General features: G+C 52.5%; 1 protein-coding gene across 1 annotated transcript in view; it reads right to left on the reverse strand.

The window, feature by feature from the left end:
* The window catches only part of ACVR2B (activin A receptor type 2B), a 35,175-nt gene extending 11,071 nt beyond the window's left edge, over positions 1 to 24,104 (reverse strand). Inside the window, exons 1-10 of the mRNA XM_055414620.2 lie at positions 20,817 to 24,104; positions 5,599 to 5,806; positions 5,226 to 5,335; positions 4,921 to 5,072; positions 4,699 to 4,842; positions 4,020 to 4,163; positions 3,553 to 3,701; positions 1,873 to 1,987; positions 1,142 to 1,280; positions 909 to 1,039 (exon numbers count right to left, since the gene is read on the reverse strand). Coding sequence (XP_055270595.1) covers positions 909 to 1,039; positions 1,142 to 1,280; positions 1,873 to 1,987; positions 3,553 to 3,701; positions 4,020 to 4,163; positions 4,699 to 4,842; positions 4,921 to 5,072; positions 5,226 to 5,335; positions 5,599 to 5,806; positions 20,817 to 20,940 — 1,416 coding nt within the window. The 5' untranslated portion in view covers positions 20,941 to 24,104. The remainder of the gene's footprint in view (positions 1 to 908; positions 1,040 to 1,141; positions 1,281 to 1,872; positions 1,988 to 3,552; positions 3,702 to 4,019; positions 4,164 to 4,698; positions 4,843 to 4,920; positions 5,073 to 5,225; positions 5,336 to 5,598; positions 5,807 to 20,816) is intronic.
* Positions 24,105 to 24,402: the final 298 nt, after the last annotated feature.

A 24,402-nucleotide genomic window follows, 5' to 3' on the forward strand; every position in this document is an offset into this window, starting at 1 on the left:
CTGGGACCAACTGTGTGCAGCTGGGAAAGGCCCCAAGACAAGCAGAGTGCCCACCCACACCCAGGAACAACGCAGCCTGCTTGGTGCTAGGCCACTCTCAGACCCCTCCAGACCTGTTCCACGTCAGGGAACTGGACTAGCAACTGCAGCGTCTCTGCCCTGAGAGACTGACGGTCTGAGGCAGAAGGTAAGGCCCAGCTTCCTTCTCCCTGTGCCTAAATTTTCTCCATTTGCAGTCTTGGGTTTCACAGGTCAAGCAGCATGGCAGCAGAAGCTGGCCTTCACAGCTCAACCCCTGACCATGTGGGAAGAGGGCTAGCCCCCAATGATGTCCTTCTGAATTAACCCTAGCGTGCCAGGGGGAAAAGATTCAATGGAGCTCAAGGCAAATATCCTTCCAAGAAATGTTAACGGTTTCCACAGCTGGGGTCTTTTGTACATGTCCCCAGACTGGAGGGGCCCAGATGCCATGGAGCTCAGCCCAGGCCCAAAAAATTGATGAGGGCAGGGAAAAGCGATTACTTCACCAGAGCTAAGCCAACTTAAACACTTAAGTGATGGGTGTCCTGCCCAGTGGGGTAGAGCAACTCCTTAAATCTAATACTACCCTGAGGAGACAAGAGCTCAGAGTAATAAAGCAATTTGCCTGATGTCACCCAGCTACTGACGGACAGATCCAGGATTTCCTCCCCATGTGTCAGGTCCCGTCCCTCTCTGGGGTCAACACCAGAGCCGCCACCTTGGAGAGCACTAACCCACAGACACTCCCCAGAAGGGAGGCACCGCACCAGGGGGAGGCAGGGCCGGTCCTGCGGCCTGAGCCCTCCGCTCCGGCCCTGTGGCGCAGGACGGCGGGGTGAGGCCCCACTCCTGGCCATCAGCCTCGCTGCCCCCCACCAACCCCTCACCGGGTGTTTCAGCCAGTGGTCCTTGATAGCGGGCCGCATCTTCTTGTGCACCACCACCTCCTGCAGCTCCTCCAGTGACGGGTGCTGGCCAATCTCCTCCTCAAAAGGCAGCATGTACTCATCCACAGGTCCTGGAGGAGACAGTGAGTCCCGAGGTGGGGCCGGGGGGGGGACCCAACTGCCCACTTCTCCCCCACCACGCCCAGCATGCTCGGGGCTCCCACCCTGCTCACCGTCGGCAGCCTTGCAGCGGGACACGAGCTCCCACAGCACCAGCCCCATGGCGTACATGTCGATGCGCAGAAAGGCGTCTCTCTGGAAGTTGATGGCTCCCTCAAGCACCTCAGGGGCCATGTACCGCCGCGTGCCCACCTGCATGAGGACAGGGGAGGGGCTGCGGTCACCGAGCCTGCACAGATGCACTCACAGGACACAGGAGCTACCGTCCGGGTGTCTGACAATGACAGCTGTCCCCGATGGGCGTGGGGGGCAGGGAGGCCTACAGGGGGCACAAGGAAGCATCACTCCAGACAGTACCTCTTCACTCCATCAACACCACCAGGGGCTCCACAGATAATGCATATTTTACTGAGACTGACACCAAAAACAGAAGGGGCAGAACAGTTCAAAATATTAACAGCAATTGTTTTAGGATGATCTGCTCAGATTTAACTTTACGTTACTTTTTCTCTAGGTGTTTGATTTGCATTCTTGACATACATTTATTTATCGTACTTTTATCTTGTTTAATAATTACAACTGAAAGAGGGAAGGGAAATCTGTTTCTCGCTGACTGGCACAGGAAGTCATGCCACCCTCCAGGCCTCACCTCCCCACTGGTGAAATGACAGCATCGCCCCTGGGGTTCTCAGACAACTCTGAGTTCACGGGGTAAGCCCTGTCCCCTGCCAGCTGACACCAGAAGGGCAGTGTCCACCCCATCTTCCACCCCGAGGCTCGTCACCTGCCCGTGAGTGTCCCCCGGAGGTTTCCCTGGCTCAAACCGAACAGCCAGGCCAAAGTCAGCCAGCACAGCAGTGAGGTCACTCTTCAGCAGTACATTCTTGCTCTTAAAGTCCCTGGGGAGACAGTGGACTGAGATGGAGCCGAACCTGTGGTCTGATTGACCCTGGTCCTGCCTTCCCACCTGGACTCCAAGAGCTCTAAGCCGGGGCCCATCCCACCGTGGGGAGCGGGGTCTGCACCAGGGTGGAGTTCCACGAAGCCATACAGGCGGGCAGCTTTAGGACACTCCCCTCCATCGGTGTGAGAATCCCTAACTGCACTCTGACCAGAGCTGTCAGAGCAACGCCAACCCCAGTCCAGGCCCCAGCAATCAAAGCCCAGCCCTCACATTCTCAGAGGGTTTGAGGAGGGGCACTGCAGCTAGGGATGTGGGTTTCCTGGCAAGAATTTACACTGTTTGGGATGTGAGTGAGAAGAGAAGTTTCAATGAATTTGCCTGATTCTGAGCAGGCCCCAGAGCAGAGGTCCCCAACCTCCACGATCTAATGCCTGATGATCTGAGGTGGAGCTAATATAGTAATAATGAAAATAAAGTGCACCGTAAATGTAACATGTTTAAATCAACCCGAAACCACCCTCACCCCAGTCCGCAGAAAAACTGTCTTCCACAAAACTGGTCCCTGCTGCCAGAAAGGTTGGGGACCGCTGCCCCAGAGGTTCGAGCTTCTCTGGAGGTGGCGGAGTGGGCGCTGGGGTTGCGCGCAGCCCTGCCTTTCCCTAACCCTAACTTCCTCATGCCTGTCTCAGCATGAGGACTAAACCGATGGACGAATGCTTAGGGCCAGCCCTGGCACACTTACTATGCACTACTGTTAGGCTGGACCCTATGGAGGAGTCAACATTCAACCGTGTCTGACCTACAAAAAAGGTGATTTCATACAGTCAACGCCCTGTGTCATTAACGTTATTCCCATTGGAGCCCTTCAGCTTTGAACCCCAGACTTTGAGGCTCCCTCACAGTCAGAGAACCACACTAAACTAGGTCATCTTTTCTGTGCTGCTGTTCCTTCACCTGTAAGAAGGGCTGGGAAAAACAGTACTTATCTCACAGAGCAGTTAGGAGGCTTAAATGACCTGGCATTTTGGAGTGTTTAGAGTAGTGCCTGCCACCTTGATGACAAGGTTAACTAACAGACTGGCTCTCAAAGCACCATCCAAGGACTCCACAGAATCCCCAAGACTGTTTCATGGGATCTGCAAGGTCAACATTCCTTTCATAATAATCCGTTATTTGCCCTTCCTAAAGCTCAATCACCCGGGACTACAGAGTTTTCCAGAGGCTACATACACACGTCATCACTCTGACAGTTAACAGGACATGTATGCTCTAATACAGCAAGGATCAACACCCAGAACTCCAACCAGGGACAGAATCAGCACTTCCTTCTGTGGCCACTGGAGGGCACCAGAAAACCAGCTCGCAAGACCACAGCCTGAGCAGACAAGGGTGGAAGGCAGGGAAGGGCCAGGGTTGCCCCTGACACACCACAGGGCAGCTAAGCATGTTTATGAAACTGAGACCACCACCACCGCCTACCCCCCGGGCCCTGCTCTCAACCTCCAACCCTCTCTGTGGCTCCAAGTCAAGAGAAGAGAGGGCAACTGCTAACCCAGGTACCTGTGGGCGATAGATGGCTTGTGGCCCTCGCCCCGGCACCAGGGCACGTCCTCGTGCAGGTATGAGAGGCCTCTAGACATCGTCTCTGCCACGTGACACAGTTCATTCCATGTGATGATGTTCCCCTTCAGGTAATCCGTGAGGGAGCCCTACAGGAGACAGCACAGACTCTGGGCACGCGGGCAGGACCCAGCCCTGCCCGTGGAGGGCCTTACCCGTGGGTCAGATGGCTGAGTTCCCCACCCGGAGGTTGGCACTGACAAGGCCAGGAGGGGCTGGGAAGCGGGTGGTGTCAGATAGTGATAATCATGAGGTCTCTACTCCTGCTTGCAAGGACTGATCCCAGGGAGAGGGGTTCTTCCTGCAGACCCTTGTGTCCACACCCATGGAAGGGGAACCTCAGGGGAAGGCCACAGTGGGGCTGCAGTCACCTCCCGTGGGAGCAGGGTCCACAGGGCGAGGCTCACCTTGTCGTGGAAGGCCGTGATGAGCCACAGCTCCACCTCCAGGTTGGAACCTCGCTTCTCAGCGGCAATGAACTGCAGCAGGTTCTCGTGCTTCATGCCAGGCGTGCTGAAGATCTCCCGTTCACTCTGCCACGACTGCTTGTCCTGAAGCAGGGAGGTGCGGCTGAATCCCACGGCAGCCACGCCACCTGACAGCTTCCCACCCGCTCCCAACCTCAGCCTCTGTCAGCGGGCAGAGCAAGGCAAAGCAGGACTGAGCCGGGCCAAGGACCACAGGCCAACGGTGAGCCCTGAGATCACTAAGGCCAGCACCTGATTTATGACAGGGGGGCACTGAGGTCCACAGTGACAGAAATGAGTGGCCCAGGACCACCCAACCAAGAAGCAGGGAAGGTGTGGCTTTGCCAAGTGTCCTGGGCAATGGCTCTGTTAGCCTGGTGTCCAGGGCCTCTAAGCAGAACCTGATGTCAAAGCAAAACCCTGAAAACCAGGGTGGACTGAGGTTCTGCAAATCAAGGTTTCACAAAGCCCTACCCTAGGCCCACAGTAAACGCTGTCACCCGCAATGGGGCCCATTCCTCTCTCACCCCACTTGCACAGGGTATGGACTGCTCTTGGGCAGGAGGGCTCAGGCCCCAGCCAGATGACCTGGAGACCACCCCCACAGGCAGACACACACCTGGAGTGGGAAGATCTTGACAGCCACAAAGTCGTTCATGAGCTGCGCCTTCCAGACACAACCAAAGCGCCCCCGAGCCTTGATCTCCAGCAGTTGCAGAGGCTTCAGGCCCACCAGAGGGGACGGGGGTGGAGGTCCAGGGTCCTAGGGAGATCACGGGCTTAACAGGATCTGGCCATAATAGGATCTACCCTGCCCCGCCCCGCGCCAAACCCGTCTTACCTCATGGATGTCCACGTGGCCATAGGGGGGCTTGCGATGTCGGTACATCCAGAAGGCCAGCAGGACGATGAGGGAGAGGCCCCCGATGGGCAGCAGCGAGTAGGCCAGCACAGTGAGCAGGGTGGGGGCTGTCGGGGGTGGCTCGTACGTGACTGGGGACACACGGAGCCCAGCGTCACACAGTCCTCCTACCTGCACACCTCCAGGGCCAGACCAGAGGCCCCTGCAGCCGCTCCCCACCCCACGCAGGAGCCGAGCATCCGAGGGCCAAAGCCGGCCCACATCTGCTTCCCCGACACCCTCACCTTCCGGGCCGCCCGCCTCGGGCAGGTGGGTGAAGCGCTCGTTGCAGAAGTTGCCTTCGCAGCAGCAGAAGTACACCTGGGGGTTCTCCTCGGTGGCCACACACTCCTGCCTGGAGGCACAGTTTCCCATCCATAACTCGGCTGAGGAACAGACTCCCAGGGCGGCCCAGCCAAAGCCCTCCCCAGAGACAGAGATCCCTATGGGGAACCGTGGGGGTTGGGCTCCCCAGGAGTGGGACCCAGAGTCAGGAGCGAGATCCAAGGGGGGACAACCCCCGCAGCATTCCGGGGATGGACCTCCAAACCGGGGAGGGCTGGGACCCGGCGAGAGCCCGTATGGACTCCAGACACCTGGCCTCGGGGGCGCCGGCACCTGTCGTAGCAGTTGAAGTCGTCCAGCCAGCAGCCCTTCTTGACGAGCTCGATGGTGCCCGAGCTGTTGCGCCAGGAGGCGTAGCAGTGCAGCCGCTTGTCCTGCTCGCCCTCGCAGCGCTCCAGGCCGCTCTGGTTCGTGCGCTCCAGCTCCCAGTTGGCGTTGTAGTAGATGCACTCCCGCGTCTCGGCCTCCCCGCGCCCGGAGCCTGTGCCGGGGAAGGCAGCTGCTGCTGAACCGCCCGGCCCCTGGGGTGGGCACAGACCGGCAGCCAGGTGCACAGGGAGGGGCTTGGCCCACCCCTGGGCTCCGGGTGCCTCCCTGCACCGCGGCAGGGGCCCTGGACCCCAGGCATGTCGGAATCACTGTGCATGTTGGAGTGGGGCGGGAGGGTGAGGCTAGACATGCCTATTCCTGGGCCCAGCGCAGACCCCTCCAACTGGAGTAGGAGCAGGATCTGTGTTTTTCACCACCCCTCTGTCCCAGGCGGTTCTGGTGCAAACTCGGGGACCACTGTGGAGAAACCAGGAGTGCGGCTTCCTGTCCACGTCTCTGTCTTGTCTCAGCAGCTCCACTAGCCAGAGGCAGGGCTGAGGGATGGGGTGGCCCTAGGAGACCAGACGCTGCGGCAGAGCCCAGGCTGGTGCCAACAATGCCCACACCTCCCCCCACCCACCTGCAGAGCATCAGCAGCTGCGTACTCTGCAAAGCCCCCGATCCAGAGGGCACACGTGACCCACTACATCCATGGCAGCAAATCGAGTGGGGGTCCTCGGAGACTGGTGACCCGGTGACCCCCAAGCTGGGCTACAGACGGGGTGCTGGGCACAACCCCACCCTCCTCCCCCGACTGCAGCACGCAACACTGCCAGGCTCTTGAATATGCTCGACTTCCAGGCTTCACACAAGTTACTACCTCTGGTTGCAAGACGTTCCCCACTTTCTCCTTTAAATGTTGGCTCTTCTCTCTCCCTGGAGGCCAGGCCAATTACTCTCCACTTCCACAGGCCTTTGCACTTTCTCCATCACCTCATTTATCCCCCGTGACTAATTTCTTATCGCTGTTTAAAGGGTTATTCCAGACATTCAAAGAGTATAAAAATAACACAACCAAAGATAATCCCCCCCAGAGACAATAACATGATAAACACTCATATAAGAAACAAAACATTACAAATGCGCTTGATGATTGCTTCTTAAATGTCAGGCTTCCCCCAGAGGACTGCAAAGCTGATGCTTTGACAGCAGAAACTTTGACTGTCTTGAGTGCTAGAACCAGGTCCAGACACAGGCTGGAAAGATGGGCAGAGGCGCCGAAGGAAGGAAGGTCCAATAATCAGACAGAGGACATAGTTCTCTCCTGGCTGGAGCTGGATTGTCAAGGGAGGGGAAAACAAGGGATGGCCTCAGCCTGCAGCCCAAGTCCTAGGGTCCATCTCCGCTCAGACAAGCCTCCGCACCCCGTATAAAGCTGGGAGCCAGAACAAGAGAAGTCGCCAGACAGCAGAGTGTCCCCAGCTTGGCACAGCTCCTCTCTCCAGGCTGCTGACCAGGGAGGGACCCCTCTGGCCACTACTGTGAGCAGGACCCACGTGGACAGGGCTGGGAACTCCAAATCTCAAGGCTCCAGGTAAGACTCCGGGCTCAGGATGACCGTGGTCCCACACCTGACAAGATCCTCTTACACGTGCATGCATGCTAAGTCACTCAGTCGTGCTTGATTCTTTGCAACCCCATGGACTACAGCCTGCCAGGCTCCTCTGTCCATGGGATTCTCCAGGCAAGAATACTGGAGTGGGTTGCCGTGCCCTCCTCCAGGGGATATTCCTGACCCAGGGGTGGAACCCATGTCTCCAGCGCCTCCCGCACTGGCAGGCAGTCCCTTACCACTAGCTCCACCCGGGGAACCCCACACACCAACTGAAAAAAAGGGGCCCTGACCCCATTCAGGTCCTGGTTTGGACGCCGCCCGGCAAGTGCCCCACCTCGTGCCTCTGTTTCCCCACTCGTGTAAAGGGGATGCTAGTGAACCCACTTCCTTGGCTGTCCCAAGAATGACTTGAGTTATTGCATTTTAAATGAGAACAATGCCTGGCACCATCACTGTTATATTAGAGTCAGACCCCTCTCCACTGCCAACCCCATTTCGTCACAGCATAAGCCCCCTGCCCTGTCAGGCTGGTGGTGTGCACACCCTCACCTCCAAGAGCTTTGTATTCAGAGCCCCAGGGGGACTCGGGGAGACCGGGAGGCTGCGTGCCCCCCCACTCCCAGACTCTGCTGCCAGCTGGAGAGGAATCCCCCTCCTCCCTCCTCCCTGGCACTCCTTCTGCACACACTCAGCTATTTATAGCCTCTGGCAACACTCCAACCACAAGGCTGCCTCCGCCTTTTAATAGACACAGGGCTCCTGCCCACACTTCTAGAGCCGGGGCCCCCTACACAGGAGGCTCCCCCAACCCCCGCCCACTCACCCATCCCGGCAGGAGAAGAAGCTGTGCCCCAACTTGCTGCCTCAGAGCCCAGAGGGGCACCTCCCCCGAAGACATGAGGGTGAGGGGGTCCATTCTACCCCGAGCACCAGCCAACCTGAGCACCAGCCTCTCAAGGAAACAGGTATACAAGCAGCAGTGTCCCCAATAGGCGGTCCTTATGTTCCAAGGAGTCTAAACCTCAGTGGGAAGACACCCCTGGTGCTCCCCAAGCCCCCAATCCAGGCGAGACACGGAAACCCCAACCCTGGACTCACAGAGCCACCTAAAGGAAAGAATTCATGCAGATTCCACTCTGAACCCACGATCTGAGAGCAGGATGAACCTGAACGGATGGGCTCTGACACACAAGGTCTGTTTCCCAGGCCAGCTGGCCTCGGATGTACCCAGCTTGCACTTGGGGAGACAAGGGGGAAATCCAATGGGGAGAGAGTGGGCTGGAGACCTGAAGCAGACCTTGGGGAGAAGGGGTGCAGCCGGGGAAACCATGCCTCCCCTGGGGTCCCCCGGGCTCTGGGTCTGGGGAACATTCAGCTCAGCCAGCAGCTCTCAGAGGTACCACAGACCCCAGCAGCCAGCTGGCCGCTGCGCTCTGCCCGTAGTTCCTGGGGCTCCCTGAACAGCCCCGCCTCCCTGTGGGCGCAGTCCCCCTACACTGGAGAGTGGTGAGAAGGGGATGCCAGCCACCACCCACCCACCTCAGATCACCACCCCCCGCTCCCTGCAGGAGCCACCAAGCCAGAGATGTGGCCAAGTGAGGCAAGCGCAGCCTTCCCCCGCATCATCCAGCCTCCAAGTCTGCAGCCCCCGCTCCGCCACACAAGCGCGCACAGGGGTCAGGCCCCCTTCCCTGGAGGCCGTGCTTTGGGCGCCCCTCACCCTGCCCCGAGGAGGGACCTGCCCTTAGCGGAGCACCCGCTGTCACCACAGGCTCCTCCAGAGCAGCCAAGGAGGGTCCCGAAGGTGGGGGCGCCCAGCGACAATACCCAGATCTGAGTTTGTGACTCCGCCTCCCCCAGTCCACACAGGATGCTCTTCCCCATCTTCCCCATGACCAGAGTAGGATGGCTGGTGTGTGAGGGATAAAGGGAACCTAAATGCAGACGAGGAGGAGGGCTGGAGCATTAGACACACACACACGTGTGCACACACCGTGCAATGACACACACATACAAGAGGCAGAAAAGAATCCCAAACTGGACTACGTCCATCTCTGAACTTCTCCCACACAAAAGAATAACTCTACCCAAGATATTTATTAAGTGTCAAAACCATGTTTTGAGCCCAAGGCTGCCTCGCTGTGGAGTACAGACCCTCTTCACCTGCTCTGTGACGCCTCCACTCTCTGTTAGCCAACAGCTCGCTGAACGGCCGGACCACAGTCTCAGGGCCCATCCTCCTGGTGGACCTTTAGGGCCATTTACAGCATTTGCTGATGTAAGCCCTGCCGCTGTGGACCCCTCCTGGGGTCCTCTCCTGTGTGTTTCCTCATGAGCAGGTGTTCCTCTAGGGAATACACCACAGGTTAGAGGTCAGAGATGGCAGACAGAGGGATGAGCATCTCCAACTCACAGGACCCGGTCACACTGTTCTCCCACGTGGATGTACCACTGTTCGTGCCCAAGAGGCTCCTGCCCCGCTGAGCCACACCTCAGCCCCTGTGATGTGCCAACCAGGCCAGGGGGAAATCGGACATCAGGGTTTTGATCCCCATTTCCTAATCGCTTGTGAGAATGGTCATACGTGTGTTTCTCAGCCCCTTCTAAAAATTGCCTATTCACATCCTTTCCCATTTTTCCGCTGGGCTGATTCTCTAAATAAAACTTTTCTTACTACAAAATAACCCCTTTCGTTTGCCTGTTTGCTCCTTGCCAGAAAGCCTACTTTACTGTGACACTAACACAGCTATGTGACGTGTCCTGTCGTATTTCCTCAATTTATCTTTATCCAACTCGTACTTCCAAGCTTTCTGTATCTTTTTTTATCCCAACTCAATCGAATACTGTCTTTGATCCAAAATTGAATCCTGGGTCCAGGAAGAGTCCATATGCTGCGGAGCAACTAAGCCTGTGCGCCAGAACTACCGAAGCTACATGCTCTAGTGCCCGCGCTTCATGACAGGAGAAGCCACTGCAATGAGAGGCCCACACGCTGCAGCCGGAGAGTAGACCCCGCCTGCCGCAGCTAGAGAAAGCCTGTGCACAGCAATGAAGACCCAGCAGAGCCAAAAAACCCCAGAGTCCAGTCCCATTACAAGTACCACTATGTTCAAGAAAACCGGAGATATCAAGGGAACATTTCATGCAAGGATGGGCACAATTAAAGGACAGAAATGGTAAGGATCTAACAGAAGCAGAAGAGACTAAGAAGAGGTGGCAAGAACACACAGAAGAACAATACAAAACAAGGTCTTAATGACACAGATAACCACGATGGTGTGATCACTCACCTGGAGTCACACATCCTCAACTGGGCCTTGGGAAATGCTAGTACGAACAAACCTAGTGGAGGTGATGAAATTCTAGCTGAGCTATTTCAACTCCTAAAAGATGATGCTGTCAAAGTGCTGCGCTCACTATGTCAGCAAACTTGGAAAACTCAGCAGTGGCCACAGGACACTCCGATTCCAAAGGGCAGTGTCAAAGAATGTTCAATCTACCGCACAACTGCGCTCATTTCACATGCTAGCAAGGTCCTGCTCAAAATCCTTCACACTAGGCTTCAGTAGTACGTCAACTGAGAACTTCCAGATGTGCAAGCTGAGTTTAGAAAAGGCAGAAGAACTAGAAATCAAACTGTCAACATCTGCTGGATCATAGAGAAAGCAAATTAATTCCAGAAAAAACATCTGCTTCATGACTATGCTAAAGTCTCTGGATCACAACAAACTGTGGAACATTCTTAAAAGAGATGAGAATATCAGACCACCTTACCTGTCTTCTGAGAAACCTATATGCAAATAAAGAAGCAACAGTTAGAACCAGACATGGAACAACAGACTGGTTCAAAACTGGGAAAGGAGTACAACACCTGTATATTGTCACCCTGCTTATTTAACTTATATGCAGAGTACATCATGTGAAATGCTGGACTGGATGAAGCTCAAGCTGGAATCAAGATTGCTGGCAGAAATATCAACAACCTCAGCTATGCAGATGATACCACTCTAATGGCAGAAAGTGAAGAAGAACTAAGGAGCCTCTTGATGAAGGTGAAAGAGGAGTGAAAAAGCTGGCTTAAAACTCAACATTCAAAAAACGAAGATCACAGAATCCGTTTCCATCACTTCATGGCAAATAGGTGAAAAAGTGGAATCGGTGACAGATTTTATTTTCTCGGGCTTCAAAATCACTACAGACAGTGACCACAGCCATAAAATTAAAAGATGCTTGCTCCTTGGAAGGAAAGCTATGACAAACCTAGACAATGTATTAAAAAGCAGAGACATCACTTTGCCAACAAAGGTCTATACAGTCCAAACTATGGTTTCTCCCGTAGTCATGTAGAGATGTGAGAGCGGGACCATAAAGAAGGCTGAGTGCCAAAGAACTGATGCTTTCGAATTGGAGAAGTCCCTTGCATTGCAAGATCAAACCAGCCAATCCTAAAGGAAATCAACCCTGAATATCCATTGGAAAGACTGATGCTAAAGCTAAGGCTCCAATATTTTGGCCACCTGATGCGAAGAGCTGCCTCACTGGAAAAGACCCTGATGCTGGCAATGATTAAGGGCAGGAGGAGAAGGGAGCAACAGAAGATGAGATATCTGGATGGCACTACCAACTCAGTGGACATGAGTTTGGGCAAATTCCGAGAGACAGTGAAGGACAGGGAAGCCTAGCATGCTGCAGTCCACAGGGCTGCAAAGAGTCAGACACGGCTTGGCAACTGAACAACGTTTAAATTTGTTTTTTCTCTACTGTTATCACCTTTAGATTATCATTTTAGATCCTATTTCAGGGACTTCCCTGGTGGTCCAGTGGCCAAGACTCCTTGCTGCCAATGCAGGGGGCCTAGGTCTGATCCCTGGTCAGGGAATTAGATCCTACAGGCCGCAACTAAAAATCCCAAGTGCCGCAACCAACATCTGGCACAGCCAAATATATGTATGCTTTAAATTCCATTATTTCAGCCATTTCTGGTCTGGAAGTAATGCACACTATTTCCATTCCATTATAGGCTAACCTCTAAGTTTTAACATGTACATTTATGCTAAAAGCCGAAAGGTGATCAACATCTCTCCTATACCTTATTGGAACTTCACTGTTCCAATTACCTCCATCCAACCTACATTAAATTAGTTTAACATAATATTTGTGTTCCACATGTAATCGATTGTTCATCTTCTCATCTGACTCCCAAAGCAGATATTATTTGGGTTTTACACAGTCAGCATCTTCTGTCTGTACACCCATTCATTCTGGAACTCCACTCTTCCTTCCAGGACCGCTGTCCTTCCCACAGAACACCTTCCTTCAGTACAGATCTTTGGGTAAAGAAGCCTTGGTTTATCTCTCTGAAATTGTCATCCTGTTCTTTTTCCTAACTGACAGTTTAGAAGAACATAAACTTCTAGGTTGAGTTATTTTCTCTCAGCATCTTGAAGGTATTATTCCACTGTCTTCTGGCTTTCACCATTACTGAAGAAAAGTCTATGATTAGTTTAACTTTGCAGATATTCTGCCTTTTCCCTCTGGCTGCTTTCTTAGCTCTGCTTCTTGCAGTTTCACTAATGAGCTACATGTTTAAATTTACTTGTACTGCTCAGAGGCATGGGCTTATGCAGGTATGTGCTAAGTCGCTTCAGTTGTATGGTAGCATGCCAGGCTCCTCTGTCTATGGGATTCTCCAGGCAAGAATACTAGAGTGGGTTGCCATACTGCTCAGAAGAATATGCTTTTAATCTGATGATTCACATCTTTCACTGACTCTGAAAAATTCTTTGTTGTTGTTGTTCAGCCACTAAGTCATGTCCAACTCTGTGACCCCACGAACTGCAGCACACAAGGCTTCCCTGTCCTTCACTATCTCCCAGAGTTTGCTCAAAAGCATGTCCACTGAGTCAGTGATGCCATCCAATCAGCTCATCCTCTGTTGCCCCCTTTTCCTCCTGCCCTCAATCATTCCCAGCTTCAGGGTCTTTTCCAATGAGTTGGCTTTTCCCATCAGGTAGCCAAAGTATTGGAGCTTCTATATCAGCCCTTACAATGAATATTTACGGTTGATCTCCTTTAGGATGAACTGGTTGAATCTCCTTGCTGTCCAAGGGACTCTCAAGAATCTTCTCCAACACCCACAGTTTGAAAGCATCAATTCTTCAGCACTCAGCCTTCTTTATGGTCCAACTCTCACATCCGTATGTGAGTACTGGAAACACCATAGCTTAGACTATACGGACCTTTGTTGGCAAAGTGATGTCTTTGTTTTTTAATATGCTGTCAAGGTGTGTCATAGCTTTTCTTCCAAGAAGCAAGAGTCTTAATTTTGTGGCTGCAATCCCGTCTGTAGTGATTTTGGAGCCCAAGAAAATAAAATCTGTCACTGTTTCCACTTTTCCCGCATCTATTTATATCTCCCTGTTCAATGTTCTGATATTCCTATTACAAGCATCGGACCATCAGATCAGTCTCTTAACTCTGCTTTCATGTTTTTCAAATCTGTATCTAAACACCATTATAGAGAATTCCACAAAACTAACTTCCCATTAGTTAATTCTCTCTTTAGCTGGGTCTAATTTGCTATTTCATTCTAATTAATTTATAAATTCAATTAATCTATTTTTTTTATTTCAACAAGTTCTACTTAAAAAAAAAACCTTCTTGGTCAATTTTGATACTTCCATCCCTTGTCATACTTCCAAATCTCTAGCTTATATAAACTCCATAACTTAACTTCCTGAACATCTATTTATCCCACTTGTTACTTTTGATGATTTCACTCATGGAATCTTGTTTCCCTGTGTGTTTTGGAATTTTGGATTCTGTTTTTGGATACAGAACTTATGTTCAGTGGCGGCCTTTTCTGTGGGAATAAAAAGTGAAGCCAAGTTTGAGGGGGCAAACTTCCAGAAATAATTTATATTTTTGCTTCTGCCAAATTCTCCAGGACATTACCAATCTGGAATCACTGTAATTATTCAACTTCAGGTTCCCAGGAAACACAGATGGTATAAACTTCAACTCCAAGCTCATGGAAGCACACAGATCTATGGTTACAAATTCTCAAGTGAAACTACCCACCTCCCCAGCAATCAACAATTTATCTATTCCCTTTGCCAGCAAAAGAGCGCTCCCTCTGGTCCATACTTTTACTGAATGAACAACCCTGCAGAAGTCTCATCCTGTGAGAGCCTCAGTCTCAGCTCCGCATCTTACCTCCTGGGCCTCACACACCGCTGCTACACCCTTATCTCTAAATGACGGAAAGAGGCAAAAACCCTCAGGAAAAAGCAGCTTTAGCCAGTCAAAGGGCACAGCTCCAGTTTCCAGCCCACCCTTGCTTCTCCCTTTTTTATACATGCAATTATGCATATACATTTAAAAAGGATATTCACTATACATTATCCAGCATTTCCGTGTGTCTTGTATAAGGAGGTTTTTTTGGCTGTTCTGTTCACTATTATGGACAGAAATGGAAGTTCAGGAGCAATTTTCAAGGGTGACAAGAGGAGCTCTAACCAGCCTGCATGCTAAGTCGCTTCAGTTGTATCCAACTCTTTGAGACCCTATGGACTACAGCCTGCCAGGCTCCTCTGTCCACAAAATTCTCCAGGAAAGAATACTGGAGTGTGCTGCCATGCCCTCCTCCACGGGATCGTCCCCACCCAGAGATGGAACCCAAATCTCCTACGTTTCCTGCATTGACAGGTAGGTTCTTTACGACTAGTGCCAGCGGAACAAGAAATCAAGCTAGGTCACTTCGAGTCACATTCAACTTCGACTCTGTAAATAATTCCCTAACACCATTCACAGAACAAGGCTGGGGGCAGGGGAGGCGGGGAGCTTCCCTGGTGGTTCAGTGGTAAAGAATCCGCCTGCCAATGCAGGAGACAAGGGTTCAGTCCCTGGTCAGGGAACATCTCACGTGCCTCGGAGCAACTGAGCTGGCGCACCACAACTACTTTGCCTGTGCTCTAGAGCCTGGAAGCCAAAACTACTGAAGGCGTGCAGCCTGGAGCCCCTGCCCCACGAGGGAAGCCACTGCAGTGAGAAGCCCGAGCACTGCAACTAGACAGTAGCCCCTGCACTCCCCAACTGGAGAAAAGCCCGAGCAGCAACGGAGACTCAGCACAGCCAAAGCGAAAATAGACAATTTTTAAAAAGACAAGGGTCCAGGACCATTCTCCAAAACACCTGCCTTTCTCCAGAGCCCATCATTCCTAAAGGACACTGGCAAGAGAGCTTGTAGATAAAAGGTCAAGGATTATACACAAATGTTATTTTTGCTCCCTCCTGTAATCCCACTATAACCACAGCAAAGAAAAGGTTTTTAAGGCATAAACCCATAAAGACAAAAGGAACAGCAGAGAACCACAGAAGTCAAGTTCTGAAGCTGGAAAGCAAATACACGAGCGGCCAATGGCCACACAGACCCCTAAACTGGCTGCAGAGAGCTGAGAAGTGACATGATTTCCGCCTCCTAACATCTCCATCCCACATCAGAGTTTGTCTTCTTCTGGCTCCCCCTCCACTCTGTATCTTTGGGGTCCCAAGCCAAAAAGAAGGGCTCACTATCCTCACCCTCTGTTTAAAATTCCAATTCCTATCTTCCCCAGCCCGCAAGGCTGTCAAGTCCAAGGCGCGGCCTCTCAGATGCACATGTGGAGCTGAAAACAGACTGAGACCCAGCAGCCACCACGCAGACCCTGGCCTGCGAGGTTCTCCCCAGCTTCTTAGCTGTACAATGCTTTCAGCCGGGGGTGTTTTCCCTGTTTGTCCATTTTCTCCAGCTGCCTTCAGAAAGAGGGTTGATCCTGATCATCAAAAGAGGGAACCTCCATACCTACTTTGACCCAGTTTTTAAATATATTTTCAGGACTATATATAATACCTCAAGGGGACACCTCCACCTCCACACATACACAGCAACTGAGATCACAGTGCAGATAAGACTGCCCATAGAAAGTGTTAATCAAGAACACTGACCCCAAAGCAGAGTCCTGAAGAAAGTCAACTTCCCTTCCAAAGGGTAAGTCAAAGGGAAAACAATCCTCTGCCAACCAACTTCATTATTTCAGACTCTTGTGAACTGAACTGCATCTCCTTGCCCTCAAATTCATAACCGGCAATATGACTATACTAGAAAATAAGGCCTCTGAAGAGGTAATTAAGGTCAGTCAAGGCCACACGGATGGGGCTGTACAGGACTACTGTCCTTATAAGAGAAGAGACACACCCAGGGAGAGGGCGGTGTGAGGACATGGCAAGAAGGTAGCTCTCTGCATGCCAAGGAGCACGGGCTCACCAGGAACCAATCCGGACAGAACCTTGGTCTTTGACTTCAAGCCTCCAGAGCTGCGAAAATTAATTTGTTACTGAAGCCCCCAAGTCTGTGGCATTCTGCAGCCCAAGCAGATTACTACAGAGACAGCGCCCATCACCTGTGCAATGTGGGAAAGCTGACTGGGATGTCACTCACGCCTTAACCCACTGCCACCCAGCTCCGCGAACAAGACCTGACAAGTGGGCTCACACAAGGAATCCCAGGAAAACAGCAGTGAGAGAACAGAGGGCATGGTGAGCGTGGGACCCGGAGATCAGGGGCTTTGGGGAACAAGCCATCTCAACCTGCCCTCTTTAATTCTTCAGCCAGTCAGGGCAGAAAAGGCTGCAAGGGAACAAGGCACACCATCCAGGAACCGACGCCCACCACAGCCCCTTCGCTGTGAGAGGCCTCTCACCAGACTCCGGACCATTCCTCTCCAAGTTTCTCCCATCCTCCCGGCCTCCATTATCACCACGACCCTGCCACGCCCAGCGCTTGTCAAACGCACTGCGAGGACTGCAGAGCCTGCCCCAACAACCTTCAGCAAGAGCCCGTCTCTCTGGGGGTGGAGGCAGCGTGGAGCCACTGGGGAGCACACACAGACACACACGTGCACATCCACCCCAAACCTGGACACAGCCTGCTGAGTCCACCGCCACCTCCCCTCTGTCGGCACAGGAACTCAAGATGTGGGAAGCAGCCTCTCTGGATCTCCTCAGACACCGGGTCAGAGGCAGTGAGCATCCTTCCTGTCTGGGCACCCTTCATGGGGTGGGCGATTTCCAAGCTCTGTAACCTACCATTACACAGGGACACAAACACACACACACACCATGACACAGTATCCCATGTGTAATCGTTTCTCCATATCTATACTAAAATTCAAAACATACATGCCCTGTGACTCCCAACTCTCTCTTCTTGTCATCAATACTTAGCAAACAATCTGCATGAACTGTGAGCAATCAGAAAGCCCATCAATAGGAGACCAGAAAAAACGCAGCTTATCTCTGAACTCTGAAATTTCACACTACTAAAAAGACTGAGATAGATCCATAAATACTGAAAAAGACTGCCAGAACAAGTCTCTGAGCTTAAAAAGCCATGACAGGGACTTCCCTGGTGGTCCAGTGGTTAAGACTGCAGGGGACACAGATTCAATCCCTGGCCAGGGGAACTAAGATCCTGCATACCATGCGGTGGGGAAAAAAACACACACACGCCACCAAAACCATGACATTTGACAATGTGGATGCAAGTTACGAAACATGGTGACCAAAAAACGGGGACACAAAACAGTCCACCCTCCAAGATTACATCCGTTTAAAGCACAATGACAGCTTCCCCTGGGGCTCAGTGATAAGAATCCGCCTGCAATGAGGGAGCCCTGGGTTCAATCCCTGGGTTGGGAAGATCCCCTGGAGAAGGGAAAGGCTACCCACTCCAGTATTCTGGCCTGGAGAATCCCCTGGACTGTATATAGTCCATGGGCTGGCAAAGAGTCAGACACAACTGAGCGATTTTTACTTCACTTCACTTCAAAGCACAATGACAGGCCAAACTAACACATGCTATTAAAAAAGGACAGTGCTTACCCTCCAGGGTTTAGGGGTCAAGACTGGAATGGAGAAAGAGAGGGCTCAGTGGGGAAGGGGCAAGCATCTCCATCTGGATGCTGATAACATCAGCATATTCAGCTTGTGAAAATTCCTCAAGTTGTCACTTATGTTAATTACACTATCCTATACATAATTTATACTTCAGTTAAATGTTTGAAAAAGAGTTTTCAAACATTTTAGGTTAAAAAGAAAAAAACAGCTTTCTGTCTTTCTCTCATACTTCTATAGATACACAGGTCAAACTCCACCAACCGGAGAAGGCTCATTTCTGGAGAAGGATTCAGAGGGCAGACAGAGCTGGCAAAAGAGACCATGGCTTCCCCTGTAATATCTAAATTTCTGCAACTGAATCCATATGTGTTACTTATAAAACTAAAAATTAACAAAAATTTTAAATGGGACAAGAAGTTACGGCCAAAGTGACTATTACTATCAATGTCACCCCAGGTGGCCCACCAGGAGACCCCAGGATGAGTGGAGGTTTGGGAGGGGCTTTTCAGGGAGGGGAGACAGGACCGCACTAGGCCAGCTCACCTCCCCAACGGAGTCCTGCAGGATTCACTCTCAGGTCGGGGTGGGGCTTCACAGGAGGCACCAGCCCGGTTAGGAAGGGAAACTGGAATTCACCTGACTTCTCTGCCCCTCTATTTTCTAAGCTCCAGAGCAGATGAATCCCGATTCCCTTCTGCCCTCAGGGCACCAAGGGCTCTCCTGTAACCCCTACTCTCTAATGGTAAAGAATCTGTCTGCCAAGGCAGGAGACATGAGATGTGAGTTCAATCACTGGGTCAGGAAGAACCCCTGGAAGAGGGCACAGCAACCCACTCCATATTCCTGCCTGGAGAAGTCCATGCACAGAAGAGCCTGGCAGGTTACAATCCAGAGGGTCACAGAGAGTCAGACGTGACTGAAGCAACTAAGCACGTAGGCAGGCACTCACTCCCACCCAAGGCAGTGGTTCCAAGGGGAACTCTGGTCTACTTGGCCTGTGAGGCCCTGAAGGGAATGTCAAACTTGGACAGGAGGATAATTCTCAAACAGAACACAGTAATGGTTTCTTAACCCAGGGTTGCCAGTCCAAGACTCTGAGAACTCACGCATGCTTTCCGAGTCAAGGAGGGGAAAGGGGGAAGGAGGATTGTCAACGATCCTGGACGTTAAAAGGCATTGTCCTCATATCTGCAAACACTGTGCTCCACCATACAGGCCAGGAGGAGAAAACATCCTGGCATCAACGCTCAAGAGCAGCAGCTTCCAAGTCAGCCTCCCGTTTTCATTGGTGTTTGTCTAGGAGGCAAGCAGCGGCCCCTCCCTCTCCTCGGATGGACAGACAACAGCTGGTCTGGTCACATCTTCCCCGAAACGCTGGGCCACCAGCCCCAGGAAGCAGCCTCCTCCAGCCTCCAGCCAAGTGCTTGGGTTTCCAAGCAGCCTTCCTTTTCCTTCCCCAGAACTAATTTTAGCCTCCTTGGTTGTCAGAGTGGAACTGAAATAGTCGGCAAAGGAACGTTTGCAAACAAGAATATGCACTCACCTCACAAAACACCTCAGCTCCAGCCCAGAAACCGGCCAGAAAGAAGTCATCCCAGTAAGTGGCAGGCCAGACCCCTAGAAGCCACCCCCCCAACCCTGGAAGGAGGAGGACTCACATCTGCCCACTGGGGCCACAACCTTCCTTTCCCACACCCACTCCCGCGATCACGTGCCCAGGACTGAAAACACTCCAGGAGGGCCGCCAGTCCCTAAGAGAGTTTGAAAAAGGCACATGTGTGTGCACAGCTAGACAGGGAGAACCAGGGCAAGGCGTGGGGCTGTCCAAATGCAGACAGCCAAGAGTAATCCTGGGCCAGGGGAGGCCCAGCGAACTCCCCAACAATCTCAGCCTGCGTTACCAGTCGGTTTCCAGCACCTACTATAGTCTCAGACAGAGAGAGCACTGAGGAATTTCACCATCAGACTCAGAAGAGGCCAGCGGCCTCTCCTCTCCCCCATCCCCACCCAACAACCCAGGCATCCAGGGGCAAGACCGCAAAGACCAGGCACCTCTGGGGTTGGGATGGCAGGCCGCAGTTTGGTGGAGAAAGGCCCAACAAGGGGGAGGTGTCTGTTCTGGAACAAAGAACAGGTGACGGAATGGAAGGGAAGAGAAAAAAGATCAAGAATCCTGAGAAGGCAACAAAGTCCCCTTTGGGAAGACCCAAAAGATGGAAGCAGAAAGCCTCAACACCAACAAAATAAATAAATAAATGCAAACAAAATAAAAACCTTTAAGCACTTCACACACCACACAGCAGCGACAGGGAGAACTTGGAAACTGAAGCTTTGGGGACTGCTTCCTCCTACTCTGAAATCGTGCTCAGTTCAGCAAGGTGTATTTTGCCGATCTCAAGATCAGAGAGGAGATCCCCCGCAGAAGGCTCCGGAGTGGAGCCGCGAGTAGACTGGGGGAGGAGAGGAGGAGGAACAGGGAGCTGCCAGTCTGCCAAGAACAACCAACAGGCGCCGGAAGAGATCAACCCCCGGGCCGAGGCCGTGGTGCCGGCGCCCATCTGGTCTCCAGCCTCCGGCCGCGCGGCCCACCACACCTCCCCGGCCCGGGTGGAGCTGCGCAGCTGCCCCGTACCTTTGGGGAGAGGCGGCGCCCTCGCCCCGGTGTCCGCGGCCTCTGAGCCCCAGGCCCAGGGCGGCGGCGGCTCCCCAGGGTCCCCGGCGGCCGGCCCGCTCGCAGCGCCCGCGGGGGAGGGCATGCCCGGTGCTCCGCTGGGCCCGCGTCCGCTGCCAGATGCGCGCAGGGACGCCGAGCGGCGAGAGGCCCCAGCCCGGGCGGGCGAGACAAGATGCGAACCTGGCGGTGCACTCAGTGTGGTGGGCGGGGGCGGCAGGCAGGCAGGCGATCCGGCCACCGGCAATCGCCGCCTCCCTGAAACCTGAACCACTTCTGGGAAAACTCAAGGACGCCAGGATTCTCTCCACGGTGGCCAGCGGCACTCCTGAAGCACAAATTGGAACCAAACCCTGATGCTGAAGCAGGAGTCTCCCAGACTTTTAGAATCCAACCTTCCGCCCTGAATCTTATGAGGAGAGTGTGATTGTGAGTGTGAAAGTGTGTGTGTGTGTGCGCGCAAGCGAGAACGCGCGCCGCTTGGGGGAGAGAGTAACGGGGATGGTATTAGCCATTAACCCCATCTCCCACAACTCCCTGTCCCTTTAAAATTATGAGAACATTCTAGATCAGGTTCTCAATAAGGTGATTTATGCCCTCTCCACTCCAAGCATTTTCGGTTTTCCGGATTACAAGTGCTATTAGCATTTTGTGGGTAGAGACCAAGGGATACTGCAAAACATCCTACAATGAACAAGACACCCACCCTTCCCACCTATACAGACACCAAAGAATCACGGGATCCAAATTGTCAACAGTGTCAAGGTTGAGAAACTCTGTTCTATAATGAGGTCTAGCCAGCCAGGACCCTGCCTGAGGGCTGTCTGTCCAGTGTCATTCTCAAAAGGATTCAGATCAGCTACCACCTACCTAGGTCCCCAGATCCCAGTCTCTGGTAAAGGGCCAGTATTTACAAGTAGATCTAGGGTACTCTGGTCCTCACTTGCACTACCCTAAGTTCCCAGGTTGGAGGTTGATTGCACAGGCACTCAAGGGAGGGCTTCCTGAAGGAAAGGGGTGGGGGTGGGGGGTGTGGGGAGGAAACCAGGGCTCGCATGTAAACAGCTGGCAGGGTCACACAGGCAGAAGTAAAGGAGAAGTCACATGCAGTGGCTAGAACAGGTAGGTGGAACCGCCGGGTGCAGCATACCTGCCGAAGACAGCACGTTGCCTCCTGAAACAACGGGCAGGGCAGGCCTTCACAAAAGCCCACCCAGGGGGCCACAGTTACCTGATATCGGTGCCAACAGTGAGCGTGCACTAAGTATGCACTCACTCTCACACACACTCTCCATTTGCATTTTCTTGGGGGAAAGATCCATAGCTCTCATCAGATCCCCAGAGTGTACAATGGGCACAATTCCCTGGGTTCCCTGGAAAGGCTGTCCCTTAAGCGAAGTGCCAGGAGAAGGCCAGGTGCTATCTGGGGGAATCGGGATGACCTGAAAGACCCTGCAGAGTAGTGGGTGGCCATCAGGGTCTCGTGTGTTTTCACCTAGGTGGACAGCCTAGGAGGCTGGGTGAGTGTCTCACATCATCCACCTTGGAAGCGTCTCTAAGAGCTGAGGAGAGTGCCCGCTCCTCCCCAAGGGGCAGCCCGGCCAGCCAGCCAGGGCGGAGCCTGGAATGCTTAGCAGGAACAAGGACCCCCTTTCCCGGGAAAGGGAACCGGTGGCCCGTGACTCTCTGGTCTGTGTCCTTGAGAGCTACCACTACACTGGGCCTGAGAGTCACTTTACTCACTGCATATACACGGCCCCCTGAGGAGATGGAGCACATCTTTGGGTGGGTGAGTAGTTGTCTACAAGGACAGCAGGGAGCAGTCAGGGCTTGCTGATGGGACAGACAGAAATCAGGTCCTCCTCCCCAGCCAGGGGCCCCTGACATCTCACTCAGCATACTCTCCAACCCACAGGCCCTGATCTAAAGCCCAAGTACAGACAGAGGTCAGGATTCTTGGGGGATACACAGATGGGTGTCTGGAATATCCTCTGCAAGGCAAGAGCCAAATAACTTGTTTCCCAAGGATACTTGGCCAGGCATGGATCACAGAAGACTTGCAAAACTCACTAATGCTGATCTTGTATCAAGCACTGTATACCATGACTGCAGCATCCATTCTGCCTTTTCGAATAGGCCTGCATCGTCTAATATGGTAGCCACTGGCAAAATGAGGCTACTGAGCATCAAAAATGTACAAAGTCTGAACGGAGACATTCTGTAAGTATAAAACATGCCATGGATTTTAACAACAGTAAAGAATGTAAAATGTCTGTTTTAATACTGACTGCAACTTGAAATGACTGTGTTATATACATTAGGTTAAATAAAATATACCATTAAAGTTAATTTGCCCTTATTATGGGCTGAATGTGTCCCCTCAAAATTCTTATGTTGAAACTCTAATGCCCGATGTGATGGGATTTGGAGATGGGGTCTTTGCAAATCCGTTAGAGGTTCATGAGGGTGGAGTCCCCTTAATGGGGTTAGTGAAAGCAAAAACAACACAGTGCCCTCAGTATCCCTACCTGAAGCACAAGGTAAGGCCATGTGAGGATGCAGTGAGAATACACCCATCTGTAAGCCAGCAAGCCCTCACCAAAACCTGACCATGCTGGCACAGACTTCAGACTTCCAGCCTCCAGACTGTGAGAAAAGAGTTAAGCCACACAGTCTGTGGTATTTTGTTACAGTGGCCTGAGGAGGCTAAGACACACTTTTCTTTTTCCTTTTATTAACAAAACTACCAGAAAAGTTTAAAGTCTTCTATGTGGTTCCCTCTATATTTCTGTTTGACAGTGCTGTCCTCGACCTTCCTTCTACAAGGAGCTAGGGGTACTTCTAAACAACAAGCCCAGGGTTTGAAGGAAGCACGCCAGGAGGATGGAGGATCAGGAGGACCAGCTCTACCCCCACTGGTGTCTGTTGAGGCTCCTCCCGTAGCTCCTCACAAGTCAGGCAGTGGCCACCAGAGGACTCGCTGATGTGACCACAAGAAACACAGCGACTCCACCTTCCTACAGTAAAGAATCCGTCTGCAATGCGGGAGACCTGGGTTCGATCCCTGGGTTGAGAAGATCCCCTGGAGGAGGGCATGGCAACCCACTCCAGTATTCTTGCCTGGAGAATCACCACGGACAGAGGAGCTTGGCCGGCTACGGTCCATGGGATCACAAAGAGTGGAACATGACTGAGCGACTAAGCACACACACACACAAGCACTGCCCAAGCCAGGGAAGAGGATGGAAATCCCAGGGACCCAATCCCACCTTGCCTCACCTAATCAGGCGGGGACCTGAGATTGGTCAGGACAGAAGAGTTAATTAGGGAAGAGGCCACCTCGGAAGGCCTGGTCTTGGAAGAGCCCAGCACCTCTAGGAAGAATCCAGAGACAGCCACGTGAGCCGCTGCTTGCCTAATAAGTAGGCTAGCTGCAGCCCTTCCCTTTAGGGGCCAATGTCTTCCTTCACTTCAGAGATCTCATTTGGGAGAAAAGCATCTCAAAGCAAAACTTCAAAGGCAGAGAAAGGAACAGGTTCAACACCAC

The sequence above is a fragment of the Moschus berezovskii genome, chromosome 24, assembly GCF_049115385.1.
Source record: "Moschus berezovskii isolate FMDL1 chromosome 24, NW_MosBer_1.0, whole genome shotgun sequence".
In the NCBI taxonomy this organism is placed as follows: domain Eukaryota; kingdom Metazoa; phylum Chordata; class Mammalia; order Artiodactyla; family Moschidae; genus Moschus; species Moschus berezovskii.